The 15,199-nt window shown below is 65.6% G+C and overlaps 1 protein-coding gene across 1 annotated transcript; it reads left to right on the forward strand.

Moving 5' to 3' along the window:
- Positions 1 to 2,265: 2,265 nt before the first annotated feature.
- LOC128903958 (liprin-alpha-3-like) lies at positions 2,266 to 12,906 on the forward strand (the record flags this gene model as incomplete). Its single annotated transcript, XM_054187832.1, has 8 exons — positions 2,266 to 2,496; positions 4,394 to 4,495; positions 5,940 to 6,104; positions 6,965 to 7,039; positions 8,147 to 8,221; positions 9,155 to 9,376; positions 11,179 to 11,325; positions 12,772 to 12,906. Coding segments are annotated over exons 1-8 (1,152 nt in total), but the record flags the coding sequence as incomplete, so codon positions are not given.
- Positions 12,907 to 15,199: the final 2,293 nt, after the last annotated feature.

The following is a 15,199-nucleotide window of genomic DNA, read 5'->3' on the forward strand; positions in this document are numbered from 1 at the left end:
CCTGTGTCTGCGGAGTGGTGGGGGGGGGGGCAAGTGCCTGGGGACCCCCCCGAGATTTTGGGGGGACCCCCATCCCGGGGGGGGGGGGGGGTGTGTGGGGGGAGTGTGTGTGTGTGTGTGAGGGATGAAGGTGGGGGGCACCCAGGCATCCGGGGACAACCCCCCCCCCCCCCAACCCCCCATCGGGGATTTTGGGGGCACCCTTGTGTCTGGGGGGGGCGGGTGGGGGGGATGACACCCAGGAGTCCCGCCCCTGTGCCCCACACTTGTGGGGTGCTGGGGGGGGGGGGATGTTGGGGTGCAGGGGACCCAGCGCTGCCTGATGGACCCCCCCCCCCCCCGACCCCCCCCCCAAGTGCAGGCAGGGCGCAGGCAGGGGGATGGGTGACACCCCGCTGTCCCGCCCGTGTCCCCGTTGCAGGCAGGGCGCAGGCAGGGTGACGTCCCGCTGCCCTGCCCGTGTCCCCGTTGCAGGCAGGGCGCAGGCAGGGTGACGTCCCAATGGCCTGCCCGTTGTCCCCGTTGCAGGCAGGGCGCAGGCAGGGGGACGTCCCGATGGCCTGCCCGTTGTCCCCGTTGCAGGCAGGGTGATGGATGAGGTGCTGCCCACCCCTGGGTGCAGGCAGGGTGACGTCCCAATGTCCTGCCCATTGTCCCCGTTGCAGGCAGGGTGCAGGCAGGGTGACGTCCCGCTGCCCTGCCCGTTGTCCCTGTTGCAGGCAGGGCGCAGGCAGGGTGACGTCCCGCTGCCCTGCCCGTGTCCCCCTTGCAGGCAGGGTGATGGATGAGGTGCTGCCCACCCCTGGGTGCAGGCAGGGTGACGTCCCGATGTCCTGCCCGTTGTCCCTGTTGCAGGCAGGGTGCAGGCAGGGGGACGTCCCGATGTCCTGCCCGTTGTCCCCGTTGCAGGCAGGGCGCAGGCAGGGTGACATCCCGATGTCCTGCCCGTTGTCCCCCTTGCAGGCAGGGTGCAGGCAGGGTGACGTCCCGATGTCCTGCCCGTTGTCCCCGTTGCAGGCAGGATGATGGGTGACGTCCCGCTGCCCTGCCCGTTGTCCCCGTTGCAGGCAGGGCGCAGGCAGGGGGACGGGTGTTGTCCCGATGTCCTGCCCGTGTCCCCCTTGCAGGCAGGGTGATGGATGAGGTGCTGCCCACCCCTGGGTGCAGGCAGGGTGACGTCCCGATGTCCTGCCCGTTGTCCCTGTTGCAGGCAGGGCGCAGGCAGGGTGACGTCCCGCTGCCCTGCCCGTTGTCCCCCTTGCAGGCAGGATGATGGGTGACGTCCCGCTGCCCTGCCTGTGTCCCCCTTGCAGGCAGGGCGCAGGCAGGGTGACGTCCCGCTGCCCTGCCTGTTGTCGCCGTTGCAGGCAGAGTGCAGGCAGGGGTGACGTCCCAATGTCCTGCCCGTTGTCCCCGTTGCAGGCAGGGCGCAGGCAGGGTGACGTCCCGCTGTCCTGCCCGTGTCCCCCTTGCAGGCAGGGTGATGGATGAGGTGCTGCCCACCCCTGGGTGCAGGCAGGGTGACGTCCCGCTGCCCTGCCTGTGTCCCCCTTGCAGGCAGGGCGCAGGCAGGGTGACGTCCCAATGGCCTGCCCGTTGTCCCCGTTGCAGGCAGGATGATGGGTGACGTCCCGATGTCCTGCCCGTTGTCCCCGTTGCAGGCAGGGCGCAGGCAGGGTGACGTCCCGCTGCCCTGCCTGTTGTCCCTGTTGCAGGCAGGATGATGGGTGACGTCCCGATGTCCTGCCCGTTGTCCCTGTTGCAGGCAGGATGATGGGTGACGTCCCGATGTCCTGCCCGTTGTCCCTGTTGCAGGCAGGGTGCAGGCAGGGTGACGTCCCGCTGCCCTGCCCGTGTCCCCCTTGCAGGCAGGGTGATGGATGAGGTGCTGCCCACCCCTGGGTGCAGGCAGGGTGACGTCCCAATGTCCTGCCTGTTGTCGCCGTTGCAGGCAGAGTGCAGGCAGGGTGACGTCCCAATGTCCTGCCCGTTGTCCCCGTTGCAGGCAGGGTGCAGGCAGGGTGACGTCCCGCTGCCCTGCCTGTTGTCGCCGTTGCAGGCAGAGTGCAGGCAGGGTGACGTCCCAATGTCCTGCCCGTTGTCCCCGTTGCAGGCAGGGCGCAGGCAGGGTGACGTCCCGCTGTCCTGCCCGTGTCCCCCTTGCAGGCAGGGTGATGGATGAGGTGCTGCCCACCCCTGGGTGCAGGCAGGGTGACGTCCCGCTGCCCTGCCCGTTGTCCCCGTTGCAGGCAGGGCGCCGGCAGGATGATGTGCGAGGTGCTGCCCACCATCAGCGAGGACGCCCGGCGGGGCTCGGGCTGCCCGGAGGAGCCGGGGCTGGAGCAGCTGATGGTGCAGATGCTGCGGGAGCGGGAGCGGCTGCTGGAGACCCTGCGGGACACCCAGGAGGGTTTGGCCACCGCCCAGCTGCGCCTCCGCGACCTGGCCCACGAGAAGGACTCGCTCCAGCGGCAGCTCACCAGCGCCTTGCCCCAGGTGGGAGGGGCCTGAAGGGGCGGGGGGCGAGGGGGCGGGGCTTAAAGGGGAGGGGCTGGGGCGGGGAGGGGCAAGGGAGGGGTGGGGGTGGGCAGGGTTAAGGGGATGGGGCGGGGAGGGTAAAGGAAGGGGCGTGGTTTAGCTTGGTGGGGCGGGGAGGGGGTGTGGTTTATCAGGGGAGGGGCGTAAAGGGGTGTGGCTTGAGGGGGCGTGGCTTAAATGGGCGGGGCTGGAGTGGGAGGGGTCAAGGGGGGGTGGGGGTGGGCAGGGTTAAGGGGATGGGGTGGGGAGGTTAAGGGAGGGGGCGTGGTTTACGCGGGGAGGGGCGTAAAGGGGTGTGGCTTGGAGGGGGCGTGGCTTAAATGGGCGGGGCTGGAGTGGGAGGGGTCAAGGGGGGTGGGGGTGGGCAGGGTTAAGGGGATGGGGCGGGGAGGGTAAAGGAAGGGGCGTGGTTTAGCTTGGGGGGCGGGGAGGGGGCGTGGTTTATCCGAGAAGGGGCTTAGAGGGGTGTGGCTTGAGGGGGCGTGGCTTAAATGGGCGGGGCTGGAGTGGGAGGGGTCAAGGGGGTGGGGGTGGGCAGGGTTAAGGGGATGGGGTGGGGAGATTAAGGGAGGGGGCGTGGTTTACGCGGGGAGGGGCGTAAAGGGGTGTGGTTTGGAGGGGGCGTGGCTTAAGGGGGCGTGGTTTGGCCGGGGAGGAGCCTAAAGGTGTGTGGCTTGGGGGGCGGGGCTTAAATGGGCGGGGCTGGGTGGGAGGGGTCAAGGGAGGAGTGGGGGGTGGGCAGGGTTAAGGGGATGGGGTGGGGAGATTAAGGGAGGGGGCGTGGTTTACGCGGGGAGGGGCGTAAAGGGGTGTGGCTTGAGGGGGCGTGGCTTAAAGGGGCGGGGATGGAGTGGGGGGGTCAAAGGAGGGGTGGGGGTGGGCAGGGTTCAGGGGATGGGGCGGGGAGGGTAAAGGAAGGGGCGTGGCTTGGAGGGGGCGTGGCTTAAGGGGGGCGTGGTTTGTCTGGGGAGAAGCCTAAAGGGGTTTGGCTTGAGGGGGCGGGGCTTAAGTGGGAGGGGCCAAGGGAGGGGTTGGGGGGTGGGCGGGGTCAGGGGGAGGGGGTGGGGTGAGCAAAGTGGGGGCGGGGCTTAGTCGGGGGTGGGGCCAATGGAGAGCGTCCCCCCTGCCCCGTGTCCCCAGTGTCTCCGTGTCCCCCACGTCCCCGTGTCCCCCGTGTCCCCCCGTGTCCCCCACATCCCCCTCTGCCCCATGTCCCCTCACGTCCCCCCATGTCCTGGTGTCCCCCCCTGTCCCCAATGTCCCCTCACATCCCCATGTCCCCCGTGTCCCCCTGTGTCCCCATGTCCCCCCATGTCCCCCACATCCCCCTGTGCCCCATGTCCCCTCACGTTCCCAATGTCCCCCCATGTCCTGGTGTCCCCCCCTGTCCCCAATGTCCCCTCACATCCCCATGTCCCCTATGTCCCCATGTCCCCCACATCCCCCTGTGCCCCATGTCCCCTCACGTCCCCAATGTCCCCCCGTGTCCTGCCATCCCCCCACGTCCCTCCCCGTCCCCCACGTCCCCATCTGTCCCCCACATCCCCGTGTCCCCCCTGTCCCACTACGTCCCTGACATCCTCCTGTGCCCCATGTCCCCTCATGTCCCCAACGCACCCCCATGTCCTGACGCCCCCCCGTGTCCCCTCATGTCCCCTAGTCCCCATGTATCCCCCATGTCCCCCATGTCCCCCCACGCCCCCACGTCCTCCTGTGTCCCCAGTGTCCCACCACGTCCCCCGCTTCCCCCTGTGCCCATTGTCCCCCCATGTCCTGACGTCCCCCCCGTGTCCCCCATGTCTCCCCTGTGCCACCGTGTCCCCCCGCGTCCCCTGACGTCCCCCGCTGTCCCCAGGAGTTCGCGGCGCTGACGAAGGAGCTCAACGTCTGCCGGGAGCAGCTGCTGGAGCGGGAGGAGGAGATCGCCGAGCTCAAGGCCGAGCGCAACAACACCCGGGTGAGGCCACCACCGCCCCGTGTCCCCCTGTCCCCATGGCCCCAGCTGCTGCCGGGGCACCTCCAGTGCCCGGTGTCAACCGCGTCCTGTCCCTGTCCCCGCTTCTGATGGAGAACCTCAAGTGTTTGAGGTCCTCCATGGCTCCATGTCCCCCGTGGCTCCATGTCCCCCATGTCCCCATGTCCTCCATGTCCCCATGTCCCCAGCTGCTGCCAGAGCACCTCAAGAGCCTGATGTCCTCCATGGCTCCGTGTCCCCATGTCCCCAGCTGATGCCGGAGCACCTCAAGAGCCTGATGTCCTCCATGGCTCCAGGTCCCCCATAGCTCCATGTCCCCATGTCCCCAGCTGCTGCCGGAGCACCTCAAGAGCCTGATGTCCTCCATGGCTCCGTGTCCCCATGTCCCCAGCTGATGCCGGAGCACCTCAAGAGCCTGATGTCCTCCATGGCTCCGGGTCCCCCATAGCTCCATGTCCCCCATGTCCCCAGCTGCTGCTGGAGCACCTCAAGTGCCTGGTGTCAACCGTGTCCCCCTGTTCCTGCTTCTGATGGAGAACCTCAAGTGTTTGAGGTCCTCCATGGTTCGGTGTCCCCCGTGGCTCCATGTCCCCCATGTCCCCATGTCCCCAGCTGCTGCCAGAGCACCTCAAGTGCCTCATGTCCCTGTGTCCCAGCTTCTGATGGAGAACCTCAAGAGCCTGATGTCCCCTTGTCCCCGTGTCTCTGCTTCTGATGGAGAACCTCAAGAGCCTGATCTCCTCCATGGCTCCGGGTCCCCCATAGCTCCATGTCCCCCATGTCCCCAGCTGCTGCTGGAGCACCTCAAGTGCCTGGTGTCAACCGTGTCCCCCTGTTCCCGCTTCTGATGGAGAACCTCAAGTGTTTGAGGTCCTCCATGGCTCAGTGTCCCCCGTGGCTCCATGTCCCCCATGTCCCCATGTCCTCCATGTCCCCATGTCCCCAGCTGCTGCTGGAGCACCTCAAGTGCCTCATGTCCCTGTATCCCTGCTTCTGATGGAGAACCTCAATAGCCTGATCTCCTCCATGGCTCCATGTCCCCATGTCCCCAGCTGCTGCCGGAGCACCTCAAGTGCCTGATGCCCTCCATGTCCTTGTGTCCCACCTTCTGATGGAGAATCTCAAGTGTCTGATGTCCCCCACAGCTCCATGTCCCCCATGTCCCCCATGTCCCCCATGTCCCCAGCTGCTGCTGGGGCACCTCAAGTGCCTGATGTCCTCCATGTCCCTGCGTCCCAGCTGCTGTTGGAGCACCTCAAGAGCCTGATGTCTTCCATGGCTCCGGGTCCCCCATAGCTCCATGTCCCCCATGTCCCCAGCTGCTGCCGGAGCACCTCAAGTGCCTGGTGTCCCCATGTCCTTGTGTCCCAGCTTCTGATGGAGAACCTCAAGTGTCTGATGTCCCCCATGTCCCCCATGTCCCCAGCTGCTGCTGGAGCACCTGGAGTGCCTGGTGTCCCGCCACGAGCGCTCCCTGCGGATGACGGTGGTCAAGCGCCAGGCGCAGTCCCCCGCCGGTGTCTCCTCCGAGGTCGAGGTCCTCAAAGCCCTCAAGTCCCTCTTTGAGCACCACAAGGCCCTCGATGAGAAGGTGGGTGCTCTTGGGGGTCATGGGTGCTCTTCGCGGGGGGACAGGGGGGCTCTAGGGGGTCTCAGGGGGTTCCTGGGGTGACATGGTGGGACTTGGTGGTACCCAAGGGTGTTTCAGGGGTCCCAGGACAGGTTCCAGGGTGACTCATGGGGACCTGGTGGTACCCAAGGGCATCTCAGGGGGCTTCCGGGGTGACCTGGGGGTCAAGGGGTCCCAGGGGGGTCCTGGTGGTCCCAGAGGGATCTGGTGGTACTGAAGGAGATCTCAATGGGGCTCCGGGGGTGACCTGGTGGGACCTGGTGGTCCCGTGAGGGACCTGGTGATGCCCAGAAGTGTCTCAGGGGGTTCTGGGGTGACCTGGTGGGACCTGGTGGTCCCAGGGGGGATCTCGTGCTCCCCAGGGAGGTCCCAGAGGTCCCAGGGGGCACCTGGGGGACCTGGTGGGACCTGGTGGTCCCATGAGGCACCTGGTGGTACCTAAAGGTGTCTCAGAGGCCCCAGGTGGCTCAGGGGTGGCCTGGTGGGACCTGGTGGTCCCATGAGGCACCTGGTGGTGCCCAAGGGTGTCTCTGGCGTCCAAGGGGGGCCTGGGGTGACCCAGGGCATTTGGGTGGTCCCATGGGACTTGAGGGACACCAAGAGTTGTTGGCGTCACCCAAGGGGGTCCTGGTGGGACTCAAGGGGGCCTGGGGACAGTGCGGGGGGGGGGATCCAGGGGGTTCAAGGAGGGGTTGTAGAGAACCTGGTGGACCCCCAAGGTGTCCTTGGACAATCCTGGTGGGTTTGGGGACCCTGGCGTGGTCCTGGGGGCACCCAAGGGTGCTGGGGAGCTGGGGGTCACCCCTGGTTGTCCCCAGCAGGTTCGGGAGCGGCTGCGGGTGGCTCTGGAGCGGGTGGCCGTCCTCGAGGAGGAGCTGGAGGTCTCCAACCAGGAGGTGGGTGACACCGTGGGGCAGCTGATGCCGGAGGGTGGATGTCCCCATGATGAGCTGTCCCCATGGGCAGGTGTCCTCCTGGAATGGGTGTCCCCATGGAGGGATGTCCCCACGATGGGGTGTCCCCATGACGTGACGTCCCTATGGATGGCTGTCCCCATGACGTGATGTCCCCATGACGAGGTGTCCCCATGACGAGGTGTCCCCATGGGTGGATGTCCCCATGACGAAATGTCACCATGACATGGTGTCCCCATGGGTGGATGTCCCCATGACGAGATGTCCCCATGATGAGGTGCCCCCATGGGTGGGTGTCCCCATGGGTGGATGTCCCCATGGGTGGATGTCCCCATGACGAGATGTCCCCATGACGAGGTGTCCCCATGACGTGGTGTCCCCATGGGTGGATGTCCCCATGACGAGGTGTCCCCATGACGTGATGTCCCCATGACGAGATGTCCCCATGACGAGGTGTCCCCATGGGTGGATGTCCCCATGACGAAATGTCACCATGACGTGGTGTCCCCATGGGTGGATGTCCCCATGACGAGATGTCCCCATGATGAGGTGTCCCCATGGGTGGATGTCCCCATGACGAGATGTCCCCATGACGAGGTGTCCCCATGGGTGGATGTCCCCATGATGAGGTGTCCCCATGACGAGATGTCCCCATGGGTGGATGTCCCCATGACGTGATGTCCCCATGACGAGATGTCCCCATGACAAGGTGTCCCCATGGGTGGATGTCCCCATGGGTGGATGTCCCCATGACGAGATGTCCCCATGACGAGGTGTCCCCATGACGTGGTGTCCCCATGGGTGGATGTCCCCATGACGAGGTGTCCCCATGACGTGATGTCCCCATGACGAGATGTCCCCATGACAAGGTGTCCCCATGGGTGGATGTCCCCATGGGTGGATGTCCCCATGACGAGGTGTCCCCATGATGAGATGTCCCCATGGACAGTTGTCCCCATGACGTGATGTCCCTGTGGGGGGGTGTCCCCATGGATGTGTGTCCCCATGGGGGGGGGTGACGTCCCAGTGGGGGGGTGTCGTGACGTCCCCGTGGGGGGGGGTGACGTCCCTTGTCCCTCCGTCCCCCAGTCCCTGTCCCTGCGGGAGCAGCTCTCCCGGCGACGCTCCGGCCTGGAGGACGCGCCCAGTGACGGCGACACCCCGGTACGAGGGGTCAGAGGTCACGAGGGGGGTCACGGGGGGGGGGTCACGGAGGCGGGGTCAGAGGTCAGGGGTCAGAGGTCACGCCTCTCTGCGTGGGTCAGGGCCATTGGGGTCGCGGTTGAGGGGTCAAGGTCGGTGTCGAGGGTCAGGGGTTGGGCTTCGGGTACTGGGGGTCAAGGTCGGGGTCATAGGGTCAGGGGTCAGAGGTCATGACCCCTGTGAGACAGCGATTAAAGGGGGGGGCTCGTTGTGTCGGGGGTGGGGTCAGGGTCAGGGGTCAGAGGTCAGGGTCGGGCTCAGACGGCCAAGGGTCAAGGGTCAGAGGTCAGGGTCAGGAGCAGGAGGTCAAGGGTCAGGGGTTAGAGGTCATGCCCCCTACAAGTGTGGGGGGGCGGCGGATCATGGAGGGGGGGTTGGGGTCAGGGGTCATGGTCGGGGGTCATGGGCCAGGGGGTCAAGGGTCAAGGGGTCAGAGGTCAGGGGGTCAGAGGTCACACCCCCAGCAAGCCAGTGTCTGGGGGGGGGGGTGTGTGTCAGGGGTGGAGGGAGTCAAGGTCAGAGGTAAGGGTCAGGGGTCAGTTTAGGGGGTCAAAGGTCATGGGTCAGAGGTCAGGGTCAGAACCAGGGGTCAGAGGTCAGGGGGTCAGAGGTCACACCCCCTATACTGCCTAAGGGGGGGGTGTGCGCGCGCCAGGGGTGGACGGAGTCAGGGTCAGGTTCAGGGGGTCAAAGGTCACAGGTCAGGGTTGGGACCAGGGGTCAAAGGTCAGGGGGTCAGAGGTCATGCCCTCTACAAGACCGTGCCGGGGGGGGGGAAGGGGGTGGGGTGGGGAGTGGGGGGAGGGGTGTGTGTTTGCCATGGGTGGAGGGGTCGGGGCGGGGGGGTGACAGGTCAAGGGTGACAGGTCAAAGGTCACAGGTCAAAGGTCACAGGTGCTCCTCTCCCCCCCCCAGGGCACCCCCGAGGGCCGGCGGCGCGAGGCGGAGCTGGAGGCCTCCCTGTGCCGGCAGCGGGCCATGGCGGCCCAGCAGCGGGAGCGAGTGGCCGCCCTGTGCCGGCAGCTGGGCCGCCTGCAGGAGGAGGCGGCCGGCGCCCAGCGGGAGCTGGCCCGGGCCCAGGAGGCCGGAGCCAAACTCCAGAGGGACCTCAAGGAGGTGAGGGGGGGGGGGGGCGGTCAGGGACATGGGGACCCCCAGACTGGGGGGGGGTGGGGGGGGGGCGGGGGGGGCTACCCCTAAACTGGGAAGGAGTAGGCCCAAACTGGGAGGAAGTAGCCCCAAACTGGGGGAAGCAGTCCCAAACTGGGAGGGAACCCCTCCAAACTGGGAGGGAGTAGCCCCAAACTGGGAAGGGCAGCCCCAAACTGGGAGGGAGTAGCCCCAAACTGGTGGTAGCAGTCCCAAACTGGGAGGGAACCCCTCCAAACTGGGAAGGAGCAATCCCAAACTGGGAAGGGCAGCCCCAAACTGGGAAGGAGCAATCCCAAACTGGGAAGAGCAGCCCCAAACTGGGAAGGAGTAGCTCCAAACTGGGGGAAGCAGTCCCAAAGTGGGAGGGAACCCCTCCAAACTGGGAGGGAGTAGCCCCAAACTGGGAAGGGCAGCCCCAAACTGGGAGGGAGTAGCCCTAAACTGGGGGAAGCAGTCCCAAACTGGGAGGGAACCCCTCCAAACTGGGAGGGAGTAGCCCCAAACTGGGAAGGGCAGCCCCAAACTGGGAGGGAGTAGCCCTAAACTGGTGGTAGCAGTCCCAAACTGGGAGGGAACCCCTCCAAACTGGGAGGGAGTAGCCCCAAACTGGGAAGGGCAGCCCCAAACTGGGAGGGAGTAGCCCTAAACTGGGGGAAGCAGTCCCAAACTGGGAGGGAACCCCTCCAAACTGGGAGGGAGTAGCCCCAAACTGGGAAGGGCAGCCCCAAACTGGGAGGGAGTAGCCCTAAACTGGGGGAAGCAGTCCCAAACTGGGAGGGAACCCCTCCAAACTGGGAAGGAGCAGTCCCAAACTGGGAAGGGCAGCCCCAAACTGGGAAGGAGCAATCCCAAACTGGGAAGGGCAGCCCCAAACTGGGAAGGAGTAGCTCCAAACTGGGGGCAGCAGTCCCAAAGTGGGGGGGAACCCCTCCAAACTGGGAGGGAGTAGCCCCAAACTGGGAAGGGCAGCCCCAAACTGGGAAGGAGTAGCCCCAAACTGGGGGAAGCAGTCCCAAACTGGGAGGGAACCCCTCCAAACTGGGAAGGAGTAGCCCCAAACTGGGAAGGGCAGCCCCAAACTGGGAGGGAGTAGCCCCAAACTGGGGGAAGCAGTCCCAAACTGGGAGGGAACCCCTCCAAACTGGGAGGGAGCAGTCCCAAACTGGGATGGAGCAGGCCCAAACTGGGAGGGAGTAGCCCTAAACTGGGGGCAACCTCCCCCAAACTGGGAGGGAGCAGCTCCAAACTGGTCTCCCACCCCTGTCCCCATCCCCATGCCACCTCCATCCCTGTCCCCATGCCACCCCTGTCCCCATGCCACCCCTGTCCCCATCCCCATGCCACCTCCATCCCTGTCCCCATGCCACCCCTGTCCCCATCCCCGTGCCATCCCCATCCCATCTCTGTCCCTGTCCCCACGCCATCCTTGTCCCCATCCTCATGCCATCCCTGTCCCCATCCTTACGCCACCTTTGTCCCCATGCCACCCCTGTCCCCATCCCCGTGCCACCTCCATCCCCATGCCACACCCCTGTCCTCCACGTCCCCTGCCATCCCCATCCCCATGCCACCTCCGTCCCTGTCCCCATGCCACCCCTGTCCCCATCCCCGTGTGCCATTCCCATCCCCATCCCACCTCTGTCCCTGTCCCCACGCCATCCTTGTCCCCCTCACTGTGCCATCTCCGTCCCCGTGCCATCTCCATCCCCGTCCCCGTCCCCGTCCCTGTCCCCACCCGTCCGGGTGTGGTGGGACGCTGGGGACAGGCGCTGGCGCAGCGGGAGGACATGGAGGAACGAATCACCACCCTGGAGAAACGCTACCTGAGCGCCCAGCGCGAGGCCACCTCCCTCCACGACGCCAACGACCGCCTGGAGAACGAGCTGGCCAGCAAGGACTCGCTCTACCGCCAGGTGGGGGGGACATGTCCCCGGGACCCCCACCCCGGGACACCCACCTCGGGGCCACCACCCTGGGAACCCACCACCTTGGAACACCCACCTTGGGGCCACCACCCCGGGACATCCACCTTGGGGTCACCACCCTGGGAACCCCACACTGGGGCCACCACCTTGGGAATCCCACCTTGGGGTCACCACCTTGGGGCCACCACCCCAGGACACCCACCTTGGGGCCACCACCCTGGGAACCCCACATTGGGGCCACCACCTTGGGGCCACCACCCTGGGACACCCACCTTGGGGCCACCACCTTGGGAATCCCACCTTGGGGTCACCACCTTGGGGCCACCACGCTGGGACACCCACCTTGGGGCCACCACCTTGGGGCCACCACCCTGGGACATCCACCTTGGGGCCACCACCCTGGGCACCCCACATTGGGGCCACCACCTTGGGGCCACCACCCTGGGACACCCACCTTGGGGCCACCACCTTGGGAATCCCACCTTGAGGTCACCACCTTGGGGCCACCACCCCAGGACACCCACCTTGGGGCCACCACCCTGGGAACCCCACATTGGGGCCACCACCTTGGGGCCACCACCCCGGGACATCCACCTTGGGGTCACCACCCTGGGAACCCCACATTGGGGCCACCACCTTGGGGCCACCACCCTGGGACATCCACCTTGGGGCCACCACCCTGGGACACCCACCTTGGGGCCACCACCTTGGGGCCACCACCCCAGGACATCCACGTTGGGGCCACCACGCTGGGACACCCACCTTGGGGCCACCACCCTGGGAACCCTACATTGGGGCCACCACCCCGGGACATCCACCTTGGGGTCACCACCCTGGGAACCCCACACTGGGGCCACCACCTTGGGGCCACCACCCCGGGACATCCACCTTGCAGCCACCACCCTGGGACACCCACCTTGGGGCCACCACCTTGGAAACCCCACCTTGGAACACACAGTTTGGGGCCACCACCCTGGAGCCACCACCCTGGGACACTCACCTTGGGGCCACCACCACCCTGGGACACCCACCTTAGACCCACCACCTGGGACCTTCACCCTGGGATCCCCTGTCCTACGGGGACGTCCCTGTCCCAAAGAGTTCCATGGGGTGATGTCCCCATGTCTCACGGTGATGTCCCTGTGCCAAAGAGCTCCATGGGGTGATGTCCCCATGACCCACATGATGTCCCTGTGGTGACGTCCCTGTTCCAAAGAACTCCATGGGGTGATGTCCCCATGACCCACATGATGTCCCCACACCATGGAGTGATGCCCCCATGGTGGTGGGCTCGATGGGACAGCGCTCCTCCGTGGAGGATCTCCAGTGGGTGATGTCCTCCACCCCATGGCCATATCCCCCCCCGCCATGGCCACGTTCCCCTCCTCCATGGCGTTGTCCCCTGCCCCACGGCGCTGTCCCCCGGCCCCACAGAGCGAGGAGAAGGGCCGGCAGCTTCAGGAATGGTTGGAGGACGCCAAGGCCAAGCTCCAGCAGACCCTGCAGAAAGCCGAGACCTTGCCCGAGATCGAAGCCCAGCTGGCTCAGAGGGTGGCAGCTCTCACCAAGGTGGGGGGCGAGGTCCTGGGGGGGTTCTGGGGGGGAGTTCTTCGGGGGTTCTTGGGGGTTTATGGGAGGCTATGGGGCACTGCAGTCCTCACCAAGGTGGGGGGGAGGATCTGGGGAGGGTTCTGGGGGTCCTGAAGGGGTCTTGAGGGGGTCCTGAGGGGGTCCTGGAGGGTTCTGGGGGGATCTAGGGGTCCTGGAGGAGTCCTGGAGGGTTCTTAGGGGGTTGTGGGTGGTTTATGGGGGGCTGTGGGGCACTGCAGTCCTCACCAAGGTTGGGTGGAAGATCTGGGGAGGGTTCTGGGGGTCCTGAAGGGGTCCTGGGGGGTCTTGAGGGGGTCCTGGAGGGGCTATGGGGAGGTTTATGGGGGGCTGTGGGGCACTGCAGTCCTCACCAAGGTTGGGTGGAGGATCTGGGGAGGGTTCTGGGAGTCCTGAAGGGGTCCTGGAGGGTTCTGGGGGGCACGTGGGGTGTTCTGGGGGGGGTTCTGGGAGGTGTAGAGGAGGGATCCATCCCCACGTCCTCATGGGTCCCCATGTCCCCATTGGTCTTGATGTCCCCACCCATCCCCACGTTCCCGTCCGTCCCCATGTCCCTGTTGGTCCCCATGTCCCCGTCCGTCCCCATGTCTTCATGGGTCCACATCCATCCCCATGTCCCCCCATGTCCCCATGTCCCTGTTGGTCCCCAATGTTCCCGATCCATCCCCATGTCCATGTTGGTCCCCGTGTCCCCATCCATCCCCATGTCCCCATGTCCCCAATCCATCCCCATGTCCCCAATCCATCCCCATGTCCATGTTGGTCCCCGTGTCCCCATCCATCCCCATGTCCCCATGTCCCCAATCCATCCCCGTGTCCCCAATCCATCCCCATGTCCATGTTGGTCCCCGTGTCCCTATTGGTCCCCCGTGTCCCCTTTGGTCCCCGTGTCCCCATCCATCCCCGTGTCCCCCCATGTCTGCAATCCATCCCCCATGTCCCCGTTGGTCCCCATGTCCCCATCCATCCCCACGTTCCCCATGTCCGCAATCCATCCCCATGTCCCTATTGGTCCCCATCTCCCCGTTGGTCCCCATCCATCCCCATGTCCATGTTGGTCCCCATGTCCCCATCCATCCCCATGTCCCCATGTCCCCATCCATCCCCATGTTCCCAATCCATCCCCATGTCCCTGTTGGTCCCCATGTCCCCATCCATCCCCATGTCCCCATGTCCCCATCCATCCCCATGTTCCCAATCCATCCCCATGTCCATGTTGGTCCCCATGTCCCCATCCATCCCCATGTCCCCATGTCCCCAATCCATCCCCATGTTCCCAATCCATCCCCATGTCCATGTTGGTCCCCATGTCCCCAATCCATCCCCATGTCCCCATGTCCCCAATCCATCCCCATGTCCCCAATCCATCCCCATGTCCCTGTTGGTCCCCATGTCCCCATCCATCCCCATGTCCCCATGTCCCCATCCATCCCCATGTTCCCAATCCATCCCCATGTCCCTGTTGGTCCCCATGTCCCCATCCATCCCCATGTTCCCAATCCATCCCCATGTCCATGTTGGTCCCCGTGTCCCTATTGGTCCCCGTGTCCCCATCGGTCCCCGTGTCCCCATCCATCCCCATGTCCCCATGTCCCCATCCATCCCCATGTTCCCAATCCATCCCCATGTCCATGTTGGTCCCCATGTTCCCAATCCATCCCCATGTCCATGTTGGTCCCCGTGTCCCTATTGGTCCCCGTGTCCCCATTGGTCCCCATGTCCCCATCCATCCCCGTGTCCCCATGTCCCCATCCATCCCCATGTCCATGTTGGTCCCCATGTCCCCATCCATCCCCATGTCCCCATGTCCCCAATCCATCCCCATGTCCCCAATCCATCCCCATGTCCCTGTTGGTCCCCATGTCCCCATCCATCCCCATGTCCCCATGTCCCCATCCATCCCCATGTTCCCAATCCATCCCCATGTCCCTGTTGGTCCCCATGTCCCCATCCATCCCCATGTCCCCCATGTCCCCATCCATCCCCATGTTCCCAATCCATCCCCATGTCCATGTTGGTCCCCATGTCCCCATCCATCCCCATGTCCCCCATGTCCCCATCCATCCCCATGTTCCCAATCCATCCCCATGTCCATGTTGGTCCCCGTGTCCCTATTGGTCCCCGTGTCCCCATTGGTCCCCATGTCCCCATCCATCCCCACGTCCCCCCATGTCCGCAATCCATCCCCATATCCCTGTTGGTCCCCATGTCCCCGTTGATCCCCACGTCCCCATCCATCCCCATGTCCCTGTTG

The sequence above is a fragment of the Rissa tridactyla genome, unplaced genomic scaffold (assembly GCF_028500815.1).
Source record: "Rissa tridactyla isolate bRisTri1 unplaced genomic scaffold, bRisTri1.patW.cur.20221130 scaffold_781, whole genome shotgun sequence".
NCBI lineage: Eukaryota > Metazoa > Chordata > Aves > Charadriiformes > Laridae > Rissa > Rissa tridactyla.